The 21,867-nt window shown below is 55.1% G+C and overlaps 1 protein-coding gene across 3 annotated transcripts in view; it reads left to right on the forward strand.

Moving 5' to 3' along the window:
• The window catches only part of ADAMTS10 (ADAM metallopeptidase with thrombospondin type 1 motif 10), a 79,973-nt gene extending 59,977 nt beyond the window's left edge, over nucleotides 1-19,996 (forward strand). Inside the window, exons 15-24 of one of the 3 annotated variants that reach the window (XM_019513350.1) lie at nucleotides 3,940-4,073; nucleotides 6,830-6,953; nucleotides 7,358-7,438; nucleotides 9,478-9,641; nucleotides 10,081-10,207; nucleotides 11,233-11,362; nucleotides 14,443-14,647; nucleotides 15,883-16,059; nucleotides 17,185-17,341; nucleotides 17,996-19,996. In XM_019513350.1, the coding sequence (XP_019368895.1) occupies nucleotides 3,940-4,073; nucleotides 6,830-6,953; nucleotides 7,358-7,438; nucleotides 9,478-9,641; nucleotides 10,081-10,207; nucleotides 11,233-11,362; nucleotides 14,443-14,647; nucleotides 15,883-16,059; nucleotides 17,185-17,341; nucleotides 17,996-18,105 (1,409 nt within the window). In that variant the 3' untranslated portion in view covers nucleotides 18,106-19,996. Of the gene's footprint in view, nucleotides 1-3,939; nucleotides 4,074-6,829; nucleotides 6,954-7,357; nucleotides 7,439-9,477; nucleotides 9,642-10,080; nucleotides 10,208-10,572; nucleotides 11,114-11,232; nucleotides 11,363-14,442; nucleotides 14,648-15,882; nucleotides 16,060-17,184; nucleotides 17,342-17,995 lie in introns of those variants that run through there. The other 2 variants (XM_019513353.1, XM_019513351.1) reach the window with 2 other exon arrangements.
• Nucleotides 19,997-21,867: the final 1,871 nt, after the last annotated feature.

The following is a 21,867-nucleotide window of genomic DNA, read 5'->3' on the forward strand; positions in this document are numbered from 1 at the left end:
ACTGCAGCAGTGGAGGACACACAGACACAGAGAGGAAATATGGTTGTGTCATGGTTGAGCTGCTTAACAGGGAGCTGGAGTGAGGTGCCAGCATTTGGTCTCATTTCTCCTACAGGGTAGGCAGAGACCAGAAAGGAGGAGAAACTGTGTGAGTGTGTGTGTGTGTGTGTGTGTGTGTGTGTAACAGTTTAAAAAAACATTTGAGAGTCCTGAAATGAACCCCTGTGTCTGGCTGTTTCCCTGCTCCACTTTGTTGTGTAATCAATCCTGTAGGCGAGTGGTGGAAGAAAGGCTGCCTTAAAGAAGTCATAGACACAAAAGGAAAAGCAAGGGGCCTCTTCTGGGGCCAACGGACCCTGTGTTGCATTTAACCTCCCTGGGCAAACTGATGGGCTTTTCTGACTCGTCACTAGGTGTCGTCACTGTCCAGCTCGGCCAAGCCACCTCCTGACTGCCCAGTAGCACCGGGCAGAAATGCCCGATAGGGTGTTAGGCTGGACGGACGAGAGACGAGGCGATGCATATGCCATTGCCATTGTACATCTCAATGGTGAGTCCTTCCCGGGAGCAGGGAGAGGGCACTCAGGCACTCCGAGGCTCCTCATCACAGAGAAAGCCTCCCAGGACAGGACAGCTGGAACGGGTGGTCTCCCGGGCGAGCGGGGAGTCAGAAGAAACTGCCAAGGTTGGGGCAGTTTGGCTTTCAAGGTGAAGAGTAAGAGAAATTAGAGAAGAGCACAACGTGAATTTGAGAAGGTCAAGTTGGGCGATCCTTTGGCCATGTCTACTCAAGAGGAATGGGCTGCACCAACAGGCCGGCAACTGAGCCCTTACATTAGACCGAGCGACTGCCGGCTCTCGCTGCCAGGCTCCCTCCTGGGCACCTCCCAACGTACGCTTACAGGATGCAGCTGTGCTTTTCATGCTTCCAGTTCTGATTGGAAAAGGACAGGCTTGGGATACCGTGGCCAAGAAAATGAAAATTGCAGCGGAGGACCAGCAGGCTTCAGGGACTGGTGGTGGGACATTGAGCCTCCAGCCTTCAAGCCATGAGTCCGAATGCATCCGAGGTGACCTAATATCCCAATATCACTAGCCAGCAGTAATGATTTAGCGGCTTCCATGAAACAGCAGTGATCTCACTTGCGTTCCAACGGACGGGCGTCTTTGCGACGGGATCCGAATGAGCTCAGGTTTGTAGATTAGACAGCAAAGGAAACCATGGTGGTCATCTTGTCTGTTTTCCTGCAGAGAAGAGGCTATAGTTTCTCCCTGAGATAACTCCGGTCGGAGCTGGAATGTAACTTCTATAGAAACACCGAACCTTGACTTAAAAATATCTAGTATTGGAGTGAGGGGTCCGGTATTTAATGTCCGAATTTGCCAGACTTCAAATGAGAAGCTGAAGACTGAGTGGGCCGTGGAGACTCGCTTTCAGAGGGACCCCCCGGTCTGGATTAAGTGATCGTTCCCAACTGCTAGCTAACCTCTGAGCCAGCTGAGCTCCCCTCAGCCATCTCCTTCCTCCCCCGGCGTGGCTCTTTCTTCCCCCTCCGCTGCTGTCACTGAACTCGCAGGCTTTGAGATGCAGCTGGGCCCCCTGTCCCTGCATCTGCCCCTTTGAAGTTCAGTAACGGCTTGCAGATGTCAGTTGAATGTGTCCTCACCCAACCAGGTAGCATCACTGGTGCCAGGGGAGAAAAATAGCCACCGGCTGCATCTACGTGAGCAGCGGACTATGCAGTTGTTACCATGCGGTCATTTAGTACTTGCTTAACCGGGTACTAAATGCCCGTGCAGTAACCGGCAGTATTGTGCAGTGCCGTCACCGCCCGGATTTTCTGAGATGCTGCTGCACAGTAGCAATGAGTTACTGCGCAGTAGTTCGTCACCACTGCACAGTAGCGTTGTTCATCTGCTCTGACCTTGCCACAGCCTCCAGCTTGTTCTCCAGATGGAAATTCTTACAATTTTCTTCCAGTTTCTTCCATCACAAACATCTAATCCTGCTGAGCAGGGAGGTGAACTGGGTGACTTCGGAAAATCTCTTCCAGCCCTGCATTTATATGGTACTTCTAAACCAGAGGGAGAATTGCTCTTGAAAATCCTTCCATTTGCTCATCCCTTCTGCCCCCAGCATGGGTTAATCCTGCAGAAGGCAGCACGGGAAGAAACTGCAAGGCAGCTTAGCCACCGATGCGGTGGAAGAGAGCGGTCAACTTTCCCATGCTCTGCAGAATAGCAGCCAAGCTTGGAGGTGTGAGACTTCATCCCATGACGTGTTCTGTCACAGCCCTGTGGCAAATCTGGACCCGGTCCTGCCATCCCTGGCCGCAGCGAGAGCTGAATTGGGCTCATAAATGGGGTTACCTACTTCACCCCACAACCTTCTGCTTTGCCATTTCCCCTGCTGCACCCCACAGGCATCTCCCCTTCCCCTTAACTATCCACATTTCCTTCCCATTGCCCTACCCGTGAGGCCAGGGGTGGCCTTTGCCACGCGCTTTGAGATCCGGGGATGAATAGGCCAGAGCAAGGTATTATTGTGGCTGCAATCATCATTGCCCTCACCTGGGTGTCAGTGGGTGCATCCACCCTGCAGGTCGGCTTCTCTCTGGCCTCATCCAAAGCTGGACTACAAATGGTGATGGGGGAATCCAGGCTCAAATGCCAAGGGCAGGGTGGGAGGGTAGTGGCCCCTCTCCTCCCCATGCCATGCTCCCGACAGGGTGGAAGGCAGGGGTCCGAGCGTGCTCAGCTCATGGCCGTGCTGCAACCCTGATTAAAGGCTCTAGTTCATACAAAGGCACCAGTTCCTCAGGAGGCCTAACACATTCCTCCGGGAATTAGCACAGGTCACATGGCTCCCGATTGCGTGCTGTGTGTGCCAGGCAGCGAGGCTGCCACGTTCAGGCGCCCCTCCCCAAGCCTCCCTCAGTGGGGGGTTGGGACCTACAGTGATAATGGCCTATAGACAGGCTCTCGGATGGCACTGCTGCCCTTTGGGGGGTTGTGTAGGCACAGCACAGGGTCTGCGGCAGATGCTGGGTGTCTGCCCGCCTTCCCCCCGGAGGCTGCAGGATCCAGAGACTGGGAAGTTTGGGGAACTCCATGCTCGTCTCGGGGGACCTGCTTGAGATGAAACTGCTGCTACTGTTGGCTGTGTCTGTCCCGGGAGACCTGCCTGCTCCCGGGGTCTCTGCATACCTGCCGTCTGCCTGTCTGTACGCATGGGCCTATGCCACCTTCATCTCCTGAGCCCGGGTCTCACACAAGCTACAGTCTCTGTGTCACCTTACCCCAGGCCATGCATCCAGGAGACCACTTGGCAGCCTGACCTGTTCCTCCCCGCAGCAATGGGGATAGGAGAGAACTGCCTCCGGGTTTGGGCTTCCAGTCCCCAGCGTGAGCAGTAGAGAGCAGCACAGGCACGGGAAGCAAGCTCCCTTGCTAGCAACTGCAGCTAGGACCTCTGTAATGTCCCCGAAGTGAAGGACTGAGTCTTGAACCCAGACTTCTCCTTCCCATCCATGCCTTTTTACTGGCCTAATCCTAGCAGTGGGTCAGCTTCAGCTCTTAGACGCCTGAGCCTAGCTTGGTCGTGCACGGACTAGGATAACGGGAGGGGAGACGGGGGTGAAGGTGGCAGCTCCCCAGTGATGAACTTGTGATCCTTTCTGCCCTCTGTGCTCTGGGACAGAGGTTTCATCCATCGCTTTGACCCAGATCAGCTGGGTCTGATCTGACATTCAGCCAGGTTTATCTTCAACTAGCTTCAGCCAGCTTGAAACTGGTTTATGTGCACTGATCTTCTGTTCTCTTCCAGGTTTAAACCAGTTTCTGATGACTTGTGTGTAACTTCTGCCCTTAGCCTTTGTGTTTGTGGAGCCAGCCCCTTGGGTCTAGAGTGATTTGAATGGTCTTCCTCTTCTCTTCTAGGGGGTGTGAAAGCCTGTTCCCTCAACTGCTTGGCCGAGGGCTTCAATTTCTACACGGAGAGGGCTGCGGCTGTGGTGGATGGGACCCCCTGCCGGCAGGACTCCAATGACATCTGCGTCAATGGGGAGTGCAAGGTACCTTCTGGTTGCTGGAGAAGGACCAAGGGTGGGTTGGGGATCCCTGGAAGGTGCTTCCCTCCTGGAGTCTCCACATCCCAATGCTGTCCGTGGAAAATACAGCAGTGGCCTCCGTGAACCCTAGACGTATGCAGTGGGGCCTGACGTTCAGCAGTGACGTCAGTTGGGCTTGAGGCCGCTAAAGGCTGCTTCTAGGCTGGGTCCACACAGCCCTCCCATCCCTGCAGCTCAAGGAGGGTGACCATGGTCCTGCATTTGGGACACCCTGCCTCCTTTCTCCTTCTGCTCCTTCGCTCCTTGGCTGCCCTGGCTTTCTTAGCACGCTCTTTCTTACCTCGCTGCTTCTCTTGAAGCCCTCACGCCAAACATGCTACCGTCATTGGTCGTTGACATGGTTCAACCAGTAGTGCAACAAAGCGGGTGTGGAGCAGGTGCAAAAGGGGCAGCAGCTGCACTACTGCCAGCGTACCAGTGATGCTGGCCCACATGTGACTGCCACCCGCAGCACTCGAGTGCCCAGTGGCACCTCTGGATTGTCCTCCTTGTGTGAGCTACTCGACACCTTCCTGAGCCAGAGGGGCACAGACGGAGACAGGTGCAGGGTGCCTGCTTGACGAACAGAAGGAGGGAGGGAGAGGGATAGACAGATTAAAGATGGGGGAAAGAAAGGCTCCTCTGTTGCTTGATCTTATATTTTGCCATCAGCAGCTGATGGAGAGGAAAGCCAAGAGTTTCTTTTCCTGGGGTCCTGGCTTTCCCGTCACTACCCAAAGCACCTGGCTCACCTGTGGGACATGCCCTGCGGAGCAAGAGCACAGACGTTTCTTTGTTTCTTATGTTGCTCCAGGCTCTGGAACAGGCGTTGCTCTTTGTTCTGTTCCCCAAGGGCGAGGTGAGGTCCTCGGCTGGGTTAATGATCAGCCTCTTGAACCTTCCTTCCTCTGGGTGCTTTGAAATAGTATCTGGAGGTCTATAAATGCTTCTTTCTGAAGGAGAAGAGCTGCAGGACCTGGGAACCTCCCCCAGCAGCAGGCCCCTCTGCCTTTGCTTGTCTCCCTGCCTGTGCCTCTGAAATCTGCCTCTTTGTGTAGATATGTGTGTACAGCAAAATGAAGGCACGGTTGTAGCACAGACGCCCGCACCAGTTCGAATCCAGCCAGCTCAGGGACAAATAGCAGTGGAAACGGGGAGGCAGAGGGGTCGGCTTGGGTCAGCCACCCGAGTACAAACCTGCCAGCAGCTTGATGGGCATGATCCTTGCCACCCCAATGGGCTGGTGGCTCTGGGGCTCCGGGATGGCAGCTTACACCCGTGACTTGCATTTCTGCCATGCCTGGTGCTCCACTTCAGTGCCTGCATTGGACATAGGCTACATCAGATGAGAACCCACACTCCAGCAGTTAAAGTGGGGCTCCCTCTCTGTGCCAACACCCCCAGGGACTTAATGGACAGGAACAAGCCATCCTGCTGAACGACCATCCTACCTGCGGGCACAGGCTGGACTCTAGCATGTCTTCTGGGCTCTAAGCCCAGCTCTGCCCTGGACAGGTGTGAAGCAACTCGCTTCACCCGGCTGCACCTCCATGCCCCACTCTACACAGGCAGTAGCACTAACTTAACAGTGGGCACATCTACATGTGCCATTAATGTGAAGCAATGAACTCTGGAATTTATTGCTGTTTGAACATGCATCTGGGGCACACTGAGTGGGGTTGGAGCAGCTGCAGTGGGCCCCAGGGGTCCGCCTGCCAGCCTGGGGCTGCTCCCCCGAGCTCAGCGTGCTGCGGAGGGGCTGGCTGGGGCACGAAGGTGCTTCAGTAAGGGACTAGCTGGCAAGCAGTCCCTGCACTGAAACATCTGCATGCCCCAGCCAACTGGGGCAGTGTCTACACGTGCACTGCTGCAGGGTTTTTGGCTGACTAGTCTACTGTGCAGTAAACTTCTCAGGTAGATATGCCCTTTGAGTGTAAGAGTGATCTTTCCAACTCTTGAATACTTTCCACGAGGAGGGTGAGTCTGACCCCGCTAATCCCCTCTTTTGATAGGTCTTGATATCCCAGTGCTCAGCTTCTTTTCTTTTGCTAATTGTGTCGGCTACCCCTGACAATTCCTCCCACCCCTTCCCCTCTGCTGTGCTTGACTTGCTGCGCCTAGCTCCCTATAACCAGAGACCTGAGGAAGAAGGTCTTGCATTCAAAAGCTTGTCTAATTTTGTCCCAGCTGGGTCCAATAAAAGCTATCACCCTATGACATCCTAGCTTCTCTCCACTGCGAGGGCTCTTAAATGTGCCGCGCTCCGCGAGTGCTCATGCGGAGCCTTCCCCGCAGCCAGAGGACAAGTGGACAGCCACGAAAGCATTGCCTCAAGTGGTGCTGCCGGGTTGGGATAAGGGAATCCACTGTCACATCCCGCCAGCAGTTTGCCCAAGGCCTGTTCATTCCAGGTTGAGTGGCTTTCAACCTTGGTCCCTGCACTGCTTCCCTCTCTTGCCCCTTTTCTCCTATTGCCCCTTAGCTGTGTCCTAGGGGTGGCAGAAGGAAGGCCATGCTGAACGACCCCCCGCTGGTGTGAGATGTAGATGAGAAGGAGGAATAAAATCAAGGCAGATTGGGCTCCCTGAGAGACCTACACCGTCATTCGTCTCCCAGGACCCCTGGGACCTCTCCCGGGACCCCTGGGACCCAGTCTGGAGGTCTATCCCACAGGGGAGTGGGGGCATGAGTACCTAATGCCTGGTGCTCTTTCCTTCCAGCACGTGGGCTGCGACCGCATACTGGGCTCTGACTTGAAGGAGGACAAGTGCCGCGTATGCGGTGGCGACGGGAGTACCTGCGAGACCATCGAAGGCATTTTCAACCAGTCCCTGCCTGAAGGAGGTAAGGAGCAGCCAGGGAGGCAGCCTTGTGGTTCCTTTATATCTGCTGGTTTTATCCTGGGAGAATCTACTGGCTTGGTCCTTAGCTTGGTGGGAGGTAAAGGGCTCGCTGTGCTTGCCGGGGGTCATACTTCTGCCAAAGCCACCTGGAAAGGCAAATGCTCCAGAGGTACATCCTCAAGTAGGGTTCAAGCACACCTCTGGGCTCTGCTGAGATCCTCGATTGAGCCCCACTTGCTCACACAAGGTCTGCCAGCACTTGGCTTCCCACTGGTAGAGTTGGGCACCTCGCAGCTGTGGTGGCGCCCACAGATCCCTGCTCTGCCACCTCAGGCTTTTCTCCGCGGCCTGATCCCAGCAGGGCAAGGTCTTCCCGCTGACCCGGGGCACTGGGGTGTCTTCCAGGTTATGAGGAGGTCATCTGGATTCCCAAGGGCTCGGTGCACATTGATATCCGGGAGCTGAACCTTTCCATCAACTACCTAGGTGAGAAAGCAGCAGGCTTGGGAATCCGGGGGTGTAAAGCTGGGAGGTTCACACTGCAACATCAGGGAGATCCAAATCAGAAGTCATTTCCATGCCCGTACCCCTCCCTCTCTGTGGCCAGCATGGCAGATCTCTCCCTGGTGGGGTGTTTGGCCTGGAGGGGTCAGGGAAGGTAAACTATTCTTTACACTAGGCGGCCTGGTGCACTGAGTGGAGCATTTCCCCCTTTACAGGGGACGGCACCTGCTGCAAAGGCCTGCCGCTTGCTGACAGCTGAGTCAGGACCGGGATGTATGTGTGTGTGGTGTGGACAGCCTGTCCCCACTGCGGCTCTGCCCTGCACGTACTGTTCAGCAACCAACGCGGTAACCCTAAGCGAGCCCCACGCCCCCCTCGGCACCTCCCTCTATGCCCACGTGTCGGGCTGGGGTTTAAAAATAGGCTGCCTCCCGTTTTCCTTGGCCTCGATTTCCCAGCCAGACTCGAGCATCTTGTTTTTCCAAAGGGCTTTTCAATTAATCAGCGACAACTGCAGGGGGGCAGGGAGGGAGCGCGGCTTTCCACACCTCGCCCAGCAGCTCACCTGCGGCGCTCCCGGGGAAGCGACACCGACACTGGAGCCGGCCCTGAGGTCACGGCGGGAAGGGAGCTCCCCTCTTTCCTTGCCGCTGTCCTGGGAGAGCCGCATTCACGAACACAGCCCACGCTGCTGCTGTACAAGGCAGGCTGGCTCCCAAGGGGTAGTGTCACCTACCGGAGCCTGCTGCGATGCTCCCTTAGCCTTCCTTGTTCATCGGGAATTAACTTGTTCACCTGGGCCGATGCCAGCTATGGGGCGGGCTGGGATTGCGGTCCCCCCCCCCCGCATTCCCTCCATTGTTCATTGTGAAAGGTAAGGTATGCCCCACGCCTGGTGCTAGCACTGGGGTCCCTCGCATACCACCCTGTGCCATGCCCTCGACATGGCCAGTCTCAAGGGAAGAAAGTCTTCCCCATCCTTCTCACAACCACAAGAGCATCCTCCCTGCCCCAGAGCACTGCAGAGAAGGACACGTTCAAAGCATTGACAACAGCGGCAGGCAGGTAGTAATGAAGGACCTAGGTGTAATGGGCTGGTGTGTGTGTATATAGGAGAGGGAGACAGAGCAGGTCCCCTCTAGTGACTGCCATCAGCAACAGCAGCTGGCTGCACACTCCCAGCTATTGAGGTCCTTCTTCAGCCCAAGCTGTAGACTGTAGAGGCCTGTGTTTCCAGCATCATAGACTTCAAATCTAATACGAGCCGAAGCCCCGTGTTGTCTCTATGCAGGGCTTTATGGCCACACTTCGTTCTGCTACCAGGATTTGAGAAGACCTTTGCCAAGTGCCTTCCTATGTGCTATCCCAACATAGTCATCTCCCCAGAATTGGCCAGCAGGTCCTGGACCTCAGCAGTATGAGTGGCCCAGTGGCAAGTTTGCGAGCCTGGGAGTTGAATCGGGAACGGGCTTCCAAGGGAGGTGGTGCTCTCCCCTACCTTGGAGGTCTTCAAGAAGAGGTTGGACGTGCACCTGGCTGGGGTCATCTAACCCCAGCGCCCTTTCCTGCCCAGGACATAGGGGGTCGGACTCGATGATCTCCTGAGGCCCCTTCTGCCCCAAACGTCTCTGAATCTATGAGTGACGAGCTCAGTGGTCAAACCCAACTCAGGCACTGCCTTCAGACGTGGCCTTGAGCAAGTCGCACCAGTTCTCTACAGCTCAGTTTCTTTCCTGTAAAAATGGGGATAACAGATTTCTCCTCCTTTGTAACAATGCTGAGTCCTAAGGATGAAGAGCACGGTGTTGTGGCTAAACGCTGCGTCACGCAGTCGGAGGTGAAAGCGGAGCAGTTAGAAGCTACCGTGGTGCGAGTATTAGACATGCCGTCGAAGCTGTGTTCCCCCAGGGCTGCTCAGAGAGAGCCCGTGGCCTCTCAGCAAGGACGCCCGTTGCGCGGGGGCAGCTCACGGAGGAAACGGCCTCCACGCTCAACACTCTTTCCCCTCCTTGTCCTTCCAGCACTGAAAGGGGAGAACGGCGAGTACTACATCAATGGCAAGCTCTCCATCGACCCACCGAGGCGCTTTGACATAGCTGGGACGACGTTCCACTACAGGAGATCTCAGGATGAACCCGAATCGCTGGAGGCCTTAGGACCTACCAATGCCACTCTCCTTGTCATGGTAGTATAGCTTTCCTTCCCCACATTCCCACCAGGCTTAGTCTTGGCTGAACAGTCACTTCCAGTTTTCCTCTCCCCCCACACTTGCCCTAGACATAGTGCCAGTCAGTCTGCAGCACACTCCCTGTTCCCTTGTTATAAGGCCAAACTCTCAGCTTTGCCTTCCCCTGTATGGGGGCACTCCTCGATGCACAAGGCCCAGCCTCAGCTGTAACTGCACGGGCTCCCGGCCCCTCCTGATCGCTTCTTGACCCACTACTCTGGCTTCACGCCTCTCATGCTACCCTGCTGCGCCAACCCGAGGCTTAATGGATATCAAGTCAAAAATAGTTGCAGAGCTAGAGGAGGGACAGGCGAGGACCCCGCCATGCACACCTGTGCTCACGTCCAGCTCTGAGAGCGCGTTGGCACCAATGCACTGACAACACCTCTTTCCACAGGTTCTCGTACGGACAGAGCAGCCAGGGATTCGGTACAAGTTCAATGCACCCATCACCCGGGACACCTTAAACCAGTACTCTTGGCACTACACCCCATGGACCAAATGCTCAGCTGTATGCGCAGGGGGTGAGAGGTTTGACTGTGCTTCAGCAGGGGAGAGGCGTATGTATCTGCAACCCCCTGTGACTCCCGAGCGCCGGGCCTTGGCCACGCAAGACAGCCCACGGCGGGATTTGGTTTGGCAGCCTTTTTAGCCCAGCATTTTCATACAATGACCTCACACTCAGGCACTTGCAACTCGGTGTCAGTCAACATGGTTTTGTGGGCCACGTGTCCCGTCACACCAGCTGAGTTTCATTCTTTAGCTAGACAACAAGAGTAGCTGGTAAAGGGAACTGTGTTGACATGTTGACCTAATCCACTTGAAATTCGGTGGCTTGTGTTATGCAGGTCAGACTTAGATGATCATAATGGTCCCTTCTGGTCTTCAGATCTACACATCTGTGAACTGATGCACCTCAGATGCTTCCCAGAATCCCTTGGACTAGTTCCTGTGGGAATTGAAGCAGTGGTTTATATGATGTGTCTGGTGTCTCTGGAGAACGTGGCTGCAAGTGACTGAGCAAATGTTGAGAAGAAGGGAGAGGCAGTTTCAAACACAAGGTCTAATAATGTTTCATATTTGAAGTTAGGGACCTCCTTCATGGCCTGTGTGCTGGGCCTCAGCAAGGGGAGTGAAGGAAAACAATGTTCCCGTTGTTTCTTCCCACTGCTTTCCCCTCCGTAATTTTGCTCAAAAACTGGTCAGACCAGCTGAGAGTAGCTTTGTTGCAGGAAGCTGTTATCGCAGGTATCGCTTAACCAAATAGCCTCAGATTTGCTGTAAAAATGCTTACTTGTGGCCTGAGCTGGCCTATCAAGTCCCAGGGCAATCTGGCTGATTGGGTAGATTTTCGAGACAAGGAAGGGCTTGGCTGGAAATAGAAATGTAGGTATGACCCTAAGTAGCATTATGACGCAGACCCAGGAGGAGGCGAGCGGTGGTGTACTGTACCTGCAGACTGACTGGAGGGGCATGGCGAGCAGTTCAGCAACCTGCACTCACATTCAGGCTACGTCACTCTTTCTACCATTTCTCATCTCCTTGGCAGGCAGTCAGGCCCAGTCCATCGTATGCAGGAAACTGGCTGACAGCTCGACAGTCTTCAACCATTTCTGTAACCCTGAAGCCAAACTACCTGAGAGGCAGAGGCCGTGCAACACTGAGCCATGTCCACCGGCGTGAGTACAACGGCCTCTGTGTGATGGGTTGTCTCTGCTGGCGGACCGTGGGGTGATGGGGCTGGTGGGATGGCTGACGGGGGTCTTAGATGGACAGCCAGGCTGGATCAAAGACTTATACCCCCTTGGGGTCTTCCTGACAACCCAGACTGTAGCTACGGCAAAACACACGCCCTGTCGCATATTGTCGATGACTGCCCGCTGACTACGTTCAGTGGTGGGCTATAGGAACAGCACATGCTGCTGAGGACACTATCGGCGATTTTGCACGTGCTGAGTGACTCACGGATGCTCTGTGCCATAATACCCAGCAATGCACTAATATAGATTTCATAGATTTTTAGGGTCGGAAGGGACCTCTGTAGGTCATCGAGTCCGACCTCCTGCCCTGGGCAGGAAAGAGCGCTGGGGTCACATGACCTTAGCCAGGTGCCTGTCTAGTCTCCTCTTAAAGACCTCCAAGGTAGGGGAGAGCACCACCTCCCTTGGAAGCCCAGTCCAGATTTTGGCAACCCTCACCGTAAAGAAATTTTAATATGTGTATAGCACAGTTGGGTTCCCTGGAAAAAGGGGGCTAAAATAATTGTTAGCAGTAGTAAAACAGCATCAACTTGACGTGAGAGTAAAATGGGGCCAGAGGCAAGATCTAGCAGCAGAAGCAGTGGGAATAGAAAGCCAGTGGATAAATTATTACGTCAATAGCTTTGCCCTATGGCTCTCGGTCCTGACTGACTCAGGAGCCACGCATGTCATTAGTGTTAACCAAAGAACCATGACAGTGCACGCACGCCTAGGCGAACCGGAGGAAACAACCTTCTGTTCACAAGTCAAAACTACAGCCCCTGAATGCCTGCCAACAAGCGGCCAAGTGTTACTAACTTCAGTCGAGCTCACACATTGCATCGCGCAAACCCTGAATGCCGTCTTTGACAACAGCTTCTGCGAAGAGCTAGGGGTAATAAGTTGAATTGCTGCTTGTGGCTTGGGAGCCGTGGTCTGGCTTAGGGAGATGAGAATAGAGTAGCTATGCAGAAGTAATGTGCAGTGCTAGCGTAGGCCCATAGAGAAGGTGTGAGCTGTAAACATCCTGTATGAGAATTCAGTTAGCCAACAGCAACCACAAGCGTGCTCTTGGCTGGGTTGAGACAGAGGAGGTAACAGTCTTGTCTAAAAGCTTTGCGTAAAAAAGGGAAACAGCTTTCGACAGGTCCCGGCAGAGCCAATATGAGACCGTGTGCCCTCATCTTAACCCTGCTGGAAGCACATTTGGCCACTTCTTGCAGAAGCTTGTGCTGGGAGGTGGAGGCTGTTGAAGTGCACGGTGCCGAGTGCAGCTTGCTTTTGGACTCGACCAGAGCTTGGCAGAAGAACGGGAGCCACCGGTTGCATCTCTGATGTCCGGATACTTGTTCCTGGTATCCCAGGTGAACTGAGGCACGCGAGGTGTAGGAGGAAGAGCTGAATCCTCGGCATTGTAGGGACTGGAGAAGAGGACTTGAGAGCAAAAAGCGTGCTCTTGGGGAAAGAATTGAAAGCAGCCCAGAAGCAAGCTCAGGAAAACGGTTGGCTGTGAACACGTATAAGCAGCGCTCAGATTGAGGCTCGGGAGTTCACAGGAGCCCTCACAGAGACAGTCTGGCTATCAAACCAGCCAGGACCTCATACCTAACTGCTAATAAAAATGTTGCAAACCCAGTGGAGTTAGAGTGCCCGTGCATACGCCAGAGAAGGAGATGTGGCAGCGCAAGGGTGACAACGCCTGGGAATCGCACTGGGAAAACCTGTAATCACCACTAAAAGCCAGGGAGCAAGTGAATCAATCGAAATCCCATTTAGCATAAAGGCAGGCAGCACTATGCTGCAGGAGCTGGGGGCTTTTTTCTGTGATGGCAGAGTAGGGAGGCTTACTAATTGGGTAACCACCCTACCTTGGGGGTCTTCAAGAGGAGGTTGGATAGATATCTGGCTGGGGTGTTATGATATCTGGCTGGGGTGTTATGATCCCAGCACTCGTTCCTGCCCAGGGCAGGGGTCGGACTTGATGATCTGTTCAGGTCCCTTCCGACCCTAGAAACTATGAAGCATTGCAATAGCCCGTGAATCTTAATGGCCTAACCCTTGTGATGTAAGAAGGGCATCGGGGAAAGCTGAGAAGAGAGCCCCGCAGGATTGTGCACCAAAAGAAACTCTTAAATATTGTGATATTAAGGGGTAGTCCTCCACCATAAATAGCTTCCAGCAAGCACCGATAATATCATGAGTTGAATTAGATTGCCTAGGGAATCTCCTTTCAAGCATTGAGCAAAATAGTTGGCTTATTCAGGCCAGAGCCAGACTCTGATATGGCTAAGAAGTGGGTTTGGGAGGTAAACAAGGAGAGGAAGACTGAGCCCCTGGCCACCCCCGATGAGCTCGGGCCAAATCTGCAGGCAGCGAGTGCAGAGCTTCCCTTCCCCACGGTGAATGCTGGAGTTGAGGGTATTTGAACGATGGGAACCGTTGGGCATGCAGGCATCTATTGCAATCACGTGTAAAGGTGCAAGTGAACCCCAGGAAGGAGACGCAGTCTCTCTTTGGGGAATCCTTGGTCTTGTACTCTTAGTGAAGCAGACCCAACCCCTCCATGTTCAACAGGGAGTTGGGAGGGGAAATAGCTTGTGCAGTCGTGCCTCATACTCGGGGAATCTTGGCAAGTGATTGAGCTCCTAACAACGTAGCTGCTATCCATTTGGCAAATCCGCCGGAGATGGAATTCAACTGCAAGTAGATGAAAGAAGGAGCCAGTAATTGTGTCAGGAGCAAACACAGTGCAAGAGGTAAAGGCAGCGTGGGGGGGATGATTCTCTCGCTGTCAGCAGCGCTCAGGCGAACGTGGGACCCCACTGAGTGAAGCTGAAAAGAGCAAATTCAGTAAGTAATAATGACTCGATGGGGGGAGACTCCAGTCTGAAACACCCTCCGCAGGGGACAGGGCCCAGTAATGTATGAGGACAAGGGCTCCAAAGGTGCTCTCTGCCCCCATTGCAGGTGCCCAGCATGCAGCCTCACTCCTAACCGCTGGCATTTGCCTCTTTCCCCAGCTGGGCGATCGGGAATTGGTCCGAATGCAGCCGGAGCTGCAATGAGGGCGTCCGCACACGCAGCGTCATCTGCAAGCGCAAGATCTCCACCACCGAGGAGAAGACGCTGGATGATGCCTCCTGCACCCAGCCACGGCCCAAGATGCTGGAGCCCTGCAACAATCAAACGTGTCCCCCAGAATGGGTTGCCCTGGACTGGTCAGAGGTAAGGGCCCCTGCTCCAGCACACGGAGGTGGTAGTTGGCATTCAGTTTGCAGAGGCGCCATTCACTGAGGCAGATAAACACTATCCAGAGCTACTGGAGCAGGTGCCATCGCATACTGGAGAGGCGATGCTGGGAGCAGTCCTTCATGGACCCAGGGGACAGAGTAGATGGGGGTCTATTGGGACTCGCTCATAGGGAACTCCCCGGTGTCTGCCCTGCCAGGTCAGCAGAGCTGCATTAGATCCTCTGCTCTGACATAAGGATAAGCCGAGGTTTCATTAGCTAGTCAGCAACGTGCCTGTGATTGCCGAGGGAGCTCCACGGGGCCTAGTCTGTTGTGACCACAAGAGAGTTTGGTGTTCTCAGTCCAGGTGCAGAGGTGATTGCAAACGATGAGAGCCTGCTGGCTGAGTAGCTGGCACACGAAGGGAACAGTCAAGGCTCTTGAGGTATCCCTTGAGCAGCTTGGGCAAATGGGTGCCCAGGCCAGGCAGGCTCCATTCAGGGTGTAGTTCATTGGGAGAGGGCACTGTGCAAGACTAGAAAGACGCTGCAGCTGCTTGACCATGCCTGGACCAGGTCCAGATCCTCCACTGCCGAAAATAAGAGCATCTACATGATAGCTGAAGGTGCCCCCATGCCATACGGCTCCACTCTGCTGCAGGGCTCCAAGCACGTTAGCAAGGTCCCGCTCAGAGCGGGGCGCGCAAAGCTAGAGCGAGAAGGAATGACTCCTTAGTCGCCCAATGGACTCTGTGGCAGAAGGGGAAATAGATGTGCCATTGCTCCCCCGCCATCCTCCACCTTAATCACTAGATCAGGGGGCCTCACACCTGCCTGGAGGCACCTTGTGGTGAAGGAGAGACTGGCCCAATGGGGATTACCTAGCTTGGAGAAGAACCGATTGATGTGTTAAGATGAGTTCTTGGGTTCAGCTGGCCCTCAGCAGTTATTGGAGAGACCAGAGATCAGGGCACTAACGACAGATGGAAAAGGGATAGGAAAGGGGATGTGGTATTTTCTGAGGAGCGGCAGTCAGCTGGACAAGGCAGCAGAATGACTCAGAAGTACGTCAGCTCCGCATCCCACCCATTACATTTAATGAAATACTCACGAGGCTTGACCCACCCCTTGCAACAGCCTGCAAGGGTAGCAAAGAGCCTGCCGTGGCTCTCGCCCAGCTGCAGCGTCCAGGCCGCAGGGCTCCCTGACCGCGCCGCGTCTCTCTTTGCAGTGCACCCCGAGCTGCGGGCCGGGTTTCCGCCACCGCATCGTGCTTTGCAAAAGTGGTGACCACAGCTCGACCCTGCCAACCTCGCAGTGCCCCGAGAGCTCCAAGCCCCCTACCAGCATGAGGTGCAACCTCCGGCGCTGCCCGCCCCCACGCTGGGTGACTGGCGAATGGGGAGAGGTACTGAATGACCTACTGCCACTTACTATTTGGGGGGCCCAGAAGTTCCTAACCCATGCTCCAGAACCCCCAAATCCCTTTGCAGTTGCATACTTTTTTAGCCTTAGCGCCGAAGTTGGCCTTAGCTTCAGCAAGCAGCTCTGCCGTGTCACAGATGCTGGGAGAAGCTGGGCTTTGCACTGCCCGGGCTGGTGGGGTGAGGGAGAAGGGCTGCACTAGCTAGTGTCATGACTGGTTAGGGGGGTGGAGGGACCAGGCATGGACTCTAGCCCACGGTGGCATGAGGGTGATCGAGCCTGGAGTCTGTCAGGGACGCCAGTGGTCACACTGGTCTTGGGCATCTGTTCTTCCTGGGTATTCGGGGTGTTCTGGCTCAGATCCCCAGCTGGCCTGCCTGTAACCCACTGAGACACTGCGCTCATCTGTCTGCAGCCAAAGGAGCCTGTGGGACGGAGGGGCAGCAGGGTAGCCTACCTGCCCAGGACTGTAGAGCAGCCGGATGCAGAGCTGGGGGCTTTGCTTCCTGCAATGGGGATTGGTAATGTAACTAAAGCGAGGCAGCAGCAGCCCCAGGTGCCAACTAAGGGGCTGGGGTGGGTGGGAAATAACAGCCACTGCTGCTGTCACCTGGCCATATACCACTTGCACCAGCACCCAGGAGCTGCTGCTGCCCCCAGTGCCAAGCTGCCCTGCTGCACCTCTGACGGGGATGCCCCACAGTGCCCTGCTCTCTCTGCAGGTTGGCACATGGCATCTGTCACTCTCTCCAGCACCCTGTGCATGCCCCTACTGACCCCTTGCACTGGTAAAGCGCGTCCTGGGCTGTAAGAAGCCTGGGCACGGTATAGGATTTAGGGCTGGAGGGACTTACTGGAGCCAATTGGATGATTCCCACTGAGCTCCCTTGGGTTCAATCAGGCTGGACTGCGGGATAATTGCTTGCATGTGAGATCCCTGTGGCCAGCTGGCATTTGGAAGTCACCAAGGGGCACTTAAATCCTTTGGTCTGGTTACAGCCTGGGGAGGAGGGAGGAAATCAGGGGGTGACCAGCCCAAGTCCCTGTTACTGCATGCTATTTGACAAGGCGTGAAGGGCAGCTGCAGCTCTGGATCGTGTCCCTGCAGTGCTCCGCGCAGTGCGGCCTTGGCCAGCAGAGGCGCTCCGTCCAGTGCTTGACCCACACAGGGCAACCGTCTAGCAACTGCGTGGAGTCCCTGCAGCCGCCGGCCATGCAGCAGTGTGAGACCAAGTGTGAATCGGGACCTACGGACAACCCCGAAGGTACTGGCCGATGGGAGCACGGGAGCCGCGGCTGAACCCCCAAACCCTGCGCATTGCTAGCTTTGCTGCAGGTTAAAAATCTGCCCCCGGGGCTCCTGTGGGTTGGTACAGGGGAGCCGTGCTGCAGAGGGTGAGGCATGGGGCACCATAAGATCTGACGTCTGCTTTGAATCAGTGCTGAACCAGGCGCCCGCCTGCGGGGAAGTGGATCAGTGCACTGATCTCGCAGCTTGTCTACACCGTGGAGTCTGCCATGACAGCAAGGCTCCCAGGGAGGATATGGCACGTGCCTGGCAGTTGGGTAGTTCTGCCACTTTCCCTAATGACCTACCTGGGCTTTGTACTGGCATTGTTACCTCGGCTGGGGGGCATCATCCTTCCGCATGTCTGGCCAACGTAGCAAACTTTGTAGTACAGCTCTAGCACCAGCACTTGGGTACATTTGGGAAAAGACGTCTAGTCTCTTCCCTTGGCCAGCTCATCACTTGCCTGGCGCTCATTCCTTTTGCTCCCGGCCAGCCTGGGCATTGGGAAGCTACACTTTCCCCGAGCCTGGGGGGGCCAGGGGTCAGTTTGAAGCCCTTCTTTACATCGGGTGTAGAGGCAGCTGCCATGGGGGGGGCAGATTTAATCCCTGTCCCTCTTTTGGTCCAGAGTGCAAGGACGTGAACAAGGTGGCCTACTGCCCCCTGGTGCTGAAGTTCAAGTTCTGCAGCCGGACCTACTTCCGACAGATGTGCTGTAAAACGTGCCAGGGGCATTAACGGAGCGAGGCCGCCCCTGTGGGAAAACTGGAAGGCGAGAGCTACGCTGAAGGGCAGCCGAGCCGTGCCGTTCCCCTCCGCCCCCTGGGAATCTCCAGAGGATTCAAAGCAAACACTGGTCGCGCTCCTGGTGGGAGCCGGCGACCCCCAACCCCTCCTGCATGACCCCCCCAGAGCCCCGACGGCGGGTTAAACCACTGCTGATGCCCGTGCCACTCCGGAGACCACCAGCGCCAAGCACGAGGGGAGCGGGGCAGTCCCTGCGGCCATGGCAGAGCCGGTCACCACGGTGGGAGGCGGGGAGCGGGGCAGAGCTCGGCAACAAGGACATTACTTGAAACAGACATTGTTATTTATTTAGTAGCGCAAATGGGTCCCGTGGGTGCCAGCCGGTGGCCATCAGCCCTGTTAGCCCTGCCCACCATGGCGGGGGACCCCGAGGCGGCTCGTGATGTCATAGGGGGAGAAGATAAAACAAGTCGCTGGCAGCGAATCAGCATTCTGCACTCCTGCCCTCTTCCTACCCCGAAGGGCACCTCTGTCCACCACTGGGAAGCTGAGCGCGCTGCGTGCCTGCCGCTGCACTGGGAAGCTGGCCTGGGTTAGGTGGGGGTGGGGAACTAATCGATGGAGCGATGGAGAAAATGGGAAGGAGGAGGAGAGGGGCAAAGGATTCCAGCTACCAGCCGGCCCCGGACAGTCAGCACTGCGCATGCCTTTAGGCTTCTTTATGGTGGAAGAGGAATTGCTGCTGGAAAGGGGAGAGGTGGGGGAGGTTCCTTGGAAGATCTCCTGGATGACTGGAGATCCGCTCAGTCCTGAGCACCGCCCAGGAAGTGACTTGAGATTAACTGGGGGGGTGGAAGGGGGCTGTGCATTGTTTACAGGCATGGTTTATTTCGTTTCCAGGTTTTGCAAAACTTTTCCCGGCTGCTGTGATCTTTGTTACAGAGGCACCTGGCAGGCCCGACCAAGACCAGGCCCCAGCGCGCTGGGTGCTGTACATGTATGTTGTAGGAGACAGGAATGCTCCCGGTCTAAGTATAGATGGTGAAGAAAGGGGGGGGCAAAAGACTTGTTGAAAAAATCACTTGGCAGCACAGCTGGCATTCGAGTCCCTAGGCTGGGGCCCTGTCCACTGCCCAGCTGGCCTCTTTAATTCACCCCCTATGCAGTCAGTCCCCTTTCAAAAATCAGCAGCCTCCCCACTTCCTTCCAGGCTGAGAGAGCTCCCAATCCACTCCTCCAGCTCTGCCCAGGAGGACACCAGCAACCCTGAGAAAAGAGTGACCTTGCAGCTCCCCCACGGCATCCTCCATCAGGGTTCACTTCCTTAGCATCTGTGATGTAGCAACCTGCCAGTTCCCTTGCCATCCAAAGTCTTCCAGGGCAAGCAGATCTGGGCAAGACCTGGATTTCCAATGCAAAAAGCAAGTGGGTTTTATTTTTTTTGTTTTTATTTTTTAAGTTTCAGGCCTTTTGCATCATAAAGATGGAAAATTCAGCACAGCCCCATGTTCGGTTCCCTTGGCAGGGAAGATCCAGGGACGCTGAGAGGGCTTGTCTGGGTAACCCTCTTCTCTCAAATGGCCCTTTCTCCCCTGCCCCAGTCCTTATCTATTCATGTACCTTCTACAGTATTATCTGTTCACCAGCCAATCACAGCCTCTCAAGTACTGTGCAGTTCCTGATTGGCTGGCGAGCGGGCATCAATAGCTTTCTTCCCGGTGGAATGCTCCATTCCAATATTTTCGCTGGGGGGGGGTGGTGCGGGGGTTGTTTTCACCATTTTATATAAATATATATAATAAAAAGTGTTTAAAATACTAACTCTGAGAAGGAGGAGCAAAATAACGGCATGATGTATAATAAAGGAGTAGCTACCATCCTGGGTGCAGCGTCTGGTCTGAGTGGCATTCCTCAGCTCGCATTCACCGCAGGTGGGTGTTCACGTGGGGCTCAGGTCGTGTGCTCGGTGGCCCGTCGCTGTCCCTGTCCCAGACTTCTCCATCAGACACTGAAGCTTGCCCCGCAGCCCAAACAGGGGGTCCTCAAAATGTATTTGTCTGGTGACTCATTACACACCTTTTCCACCCCGGTTCTCCCTTTTGGAGACATCTGTGAGTTCCTCCCAGAGCTACGGCTCAAGTGCATACTTATAAAAATTCACTGTGCAGGGGAGAAGGGAGCACTGCGAAGTCCACCCCAGATCCCTGGAGCAGCCTGGATCCTTGGCGGAGGCTGGTGGATTGCCCAGCACCGGGGAAAGCTTGAAGGACACATTGCAATTGGCCCTGCTTTGCACCCTCTGCTCTGTAAGCATGACTTGCCCACTTTTCTCTTCCCTTCCTGGCTTGTCCCTCAAACACGGCAGATTATTCCTGGAAGGACTGCCTCGCATTCAGCCCATTGAAGCTCGGCAAACCCCAGACATGATCCACATTAAAGGTCTGCCCAGAACCTCATAGTGTCACCAGCAAATGGGGAGGACTCCAAGGGCACATCCAGATGAGCGGGAATATGTGCTTTGCGGTGCCTCAAAGGCTTTTGAGGTGCCACAAAATCCATGTAGCCCATGTCAGAAAGTTCCCCGTGCTGCATATTTGCAGTGTGGAGACCGGGAAATCCTGGTATCTGGGGGGGCAAAAAAAAATGCACCCAAAACAAGTGGGGCGGCACATATGGCTGCATCGTGCACCACCAGAAATCAGAGCCGTGCTCCAGCTGCTGGCCAGGGTCTGCACACCCAGTCACCACCACTGCGACCCTGGGAGGCCCCCAGGACCCCTGAGGCTGCTGGGGCCAGGCCAGGTGCTGCCCCAGGCTCCTCTACCCCACCAGGGGCAATTTGCTGCGTGCCAGAGCACGCATGCAGAGGTGTTCCTAGGGGACAAGGAGTGGCACAACTATGTGCCGCTGCTATTTGTACCCAGGAAAACACATAGGGATGCACCCCAAGAGGCTGCGGAGGGAGAACAGCTGGCTTCTGCTTGCAGCCAGACTGCACCAGGCTGAAGCAAGGCCCAAGCTGCCAGAGCAAGGAAATCATGAGCAAGACGCCTGCCAGTTCAGTACAGGCTCATGGAGCTGGCAAAAGCATCCTCTCTTCCAGGATTGCAAGAATCGAGTCCCACAAGCTTGAGGCTCTTTTAACAGAAGACGCAAATGCAGCGTGTATTTGCCCTCAGGTTTGGGAGCATTTAGGGTGCTCTGACTTCATGTTTTCCAGCTTTCATCTGCAACCGCAAGAGCGATCAGTGTAATTTTTTTTTTTTACATGAAAATGGAGATTCTGACAAAACCGCGACTCTAGGAGGTGAGGCCTTAAGAAAAGGGCCCAGATCGAAGCCCACCCCAGATAAGGCAAGGTGAGACTCACGAGAGTTAGCTGCGTGGCCTTTGCCTCGCCCTGGACTGCAGGCGCAGGAACTGGTCTTATTCGTCCAACAGCTGCCACAGAAAGTATTGTCATCGGTCTCTCAATGTCCCCAGGTCATCTCAAGTCTTGTCCACCGCCCAGAGCATCTGCTGCTTTAGCGATGCCAGCAAAGCCCTCCAGTCCGGATGCAGCGTAGGCTGGCAGGCATTTTCCAGCTGGCACAGTTAGGAGGTAGGTGGTCCAGTGAAAGGTCGTACCAAGAAATCCCATTTCTCCCTGAATGCCGTCAGCCAAGCCTAAAGCGGGCTCTGGCTGGCATGACTTCATTGGCACCTGGGGCGCGATCCGTCCCATCCCGGGTAAAACTTTGTCTTGCAAGCCGA

Source organism: Gavialis gangeticus, unplaced genomic scaffold (genome assembly GCF_001723915.1).
Source record: "Gavialis gangeticus isolate Ggan-Ray unplaced genomic scaffold, GavGan_comp1, whole genome shotgun sequence".
Classification (NCBI taxonomy): Eukaryota; Metazoa; Chordata; order Crocodylia; family Gavialidae; genus Gavialis; species Gavialis gangeticus.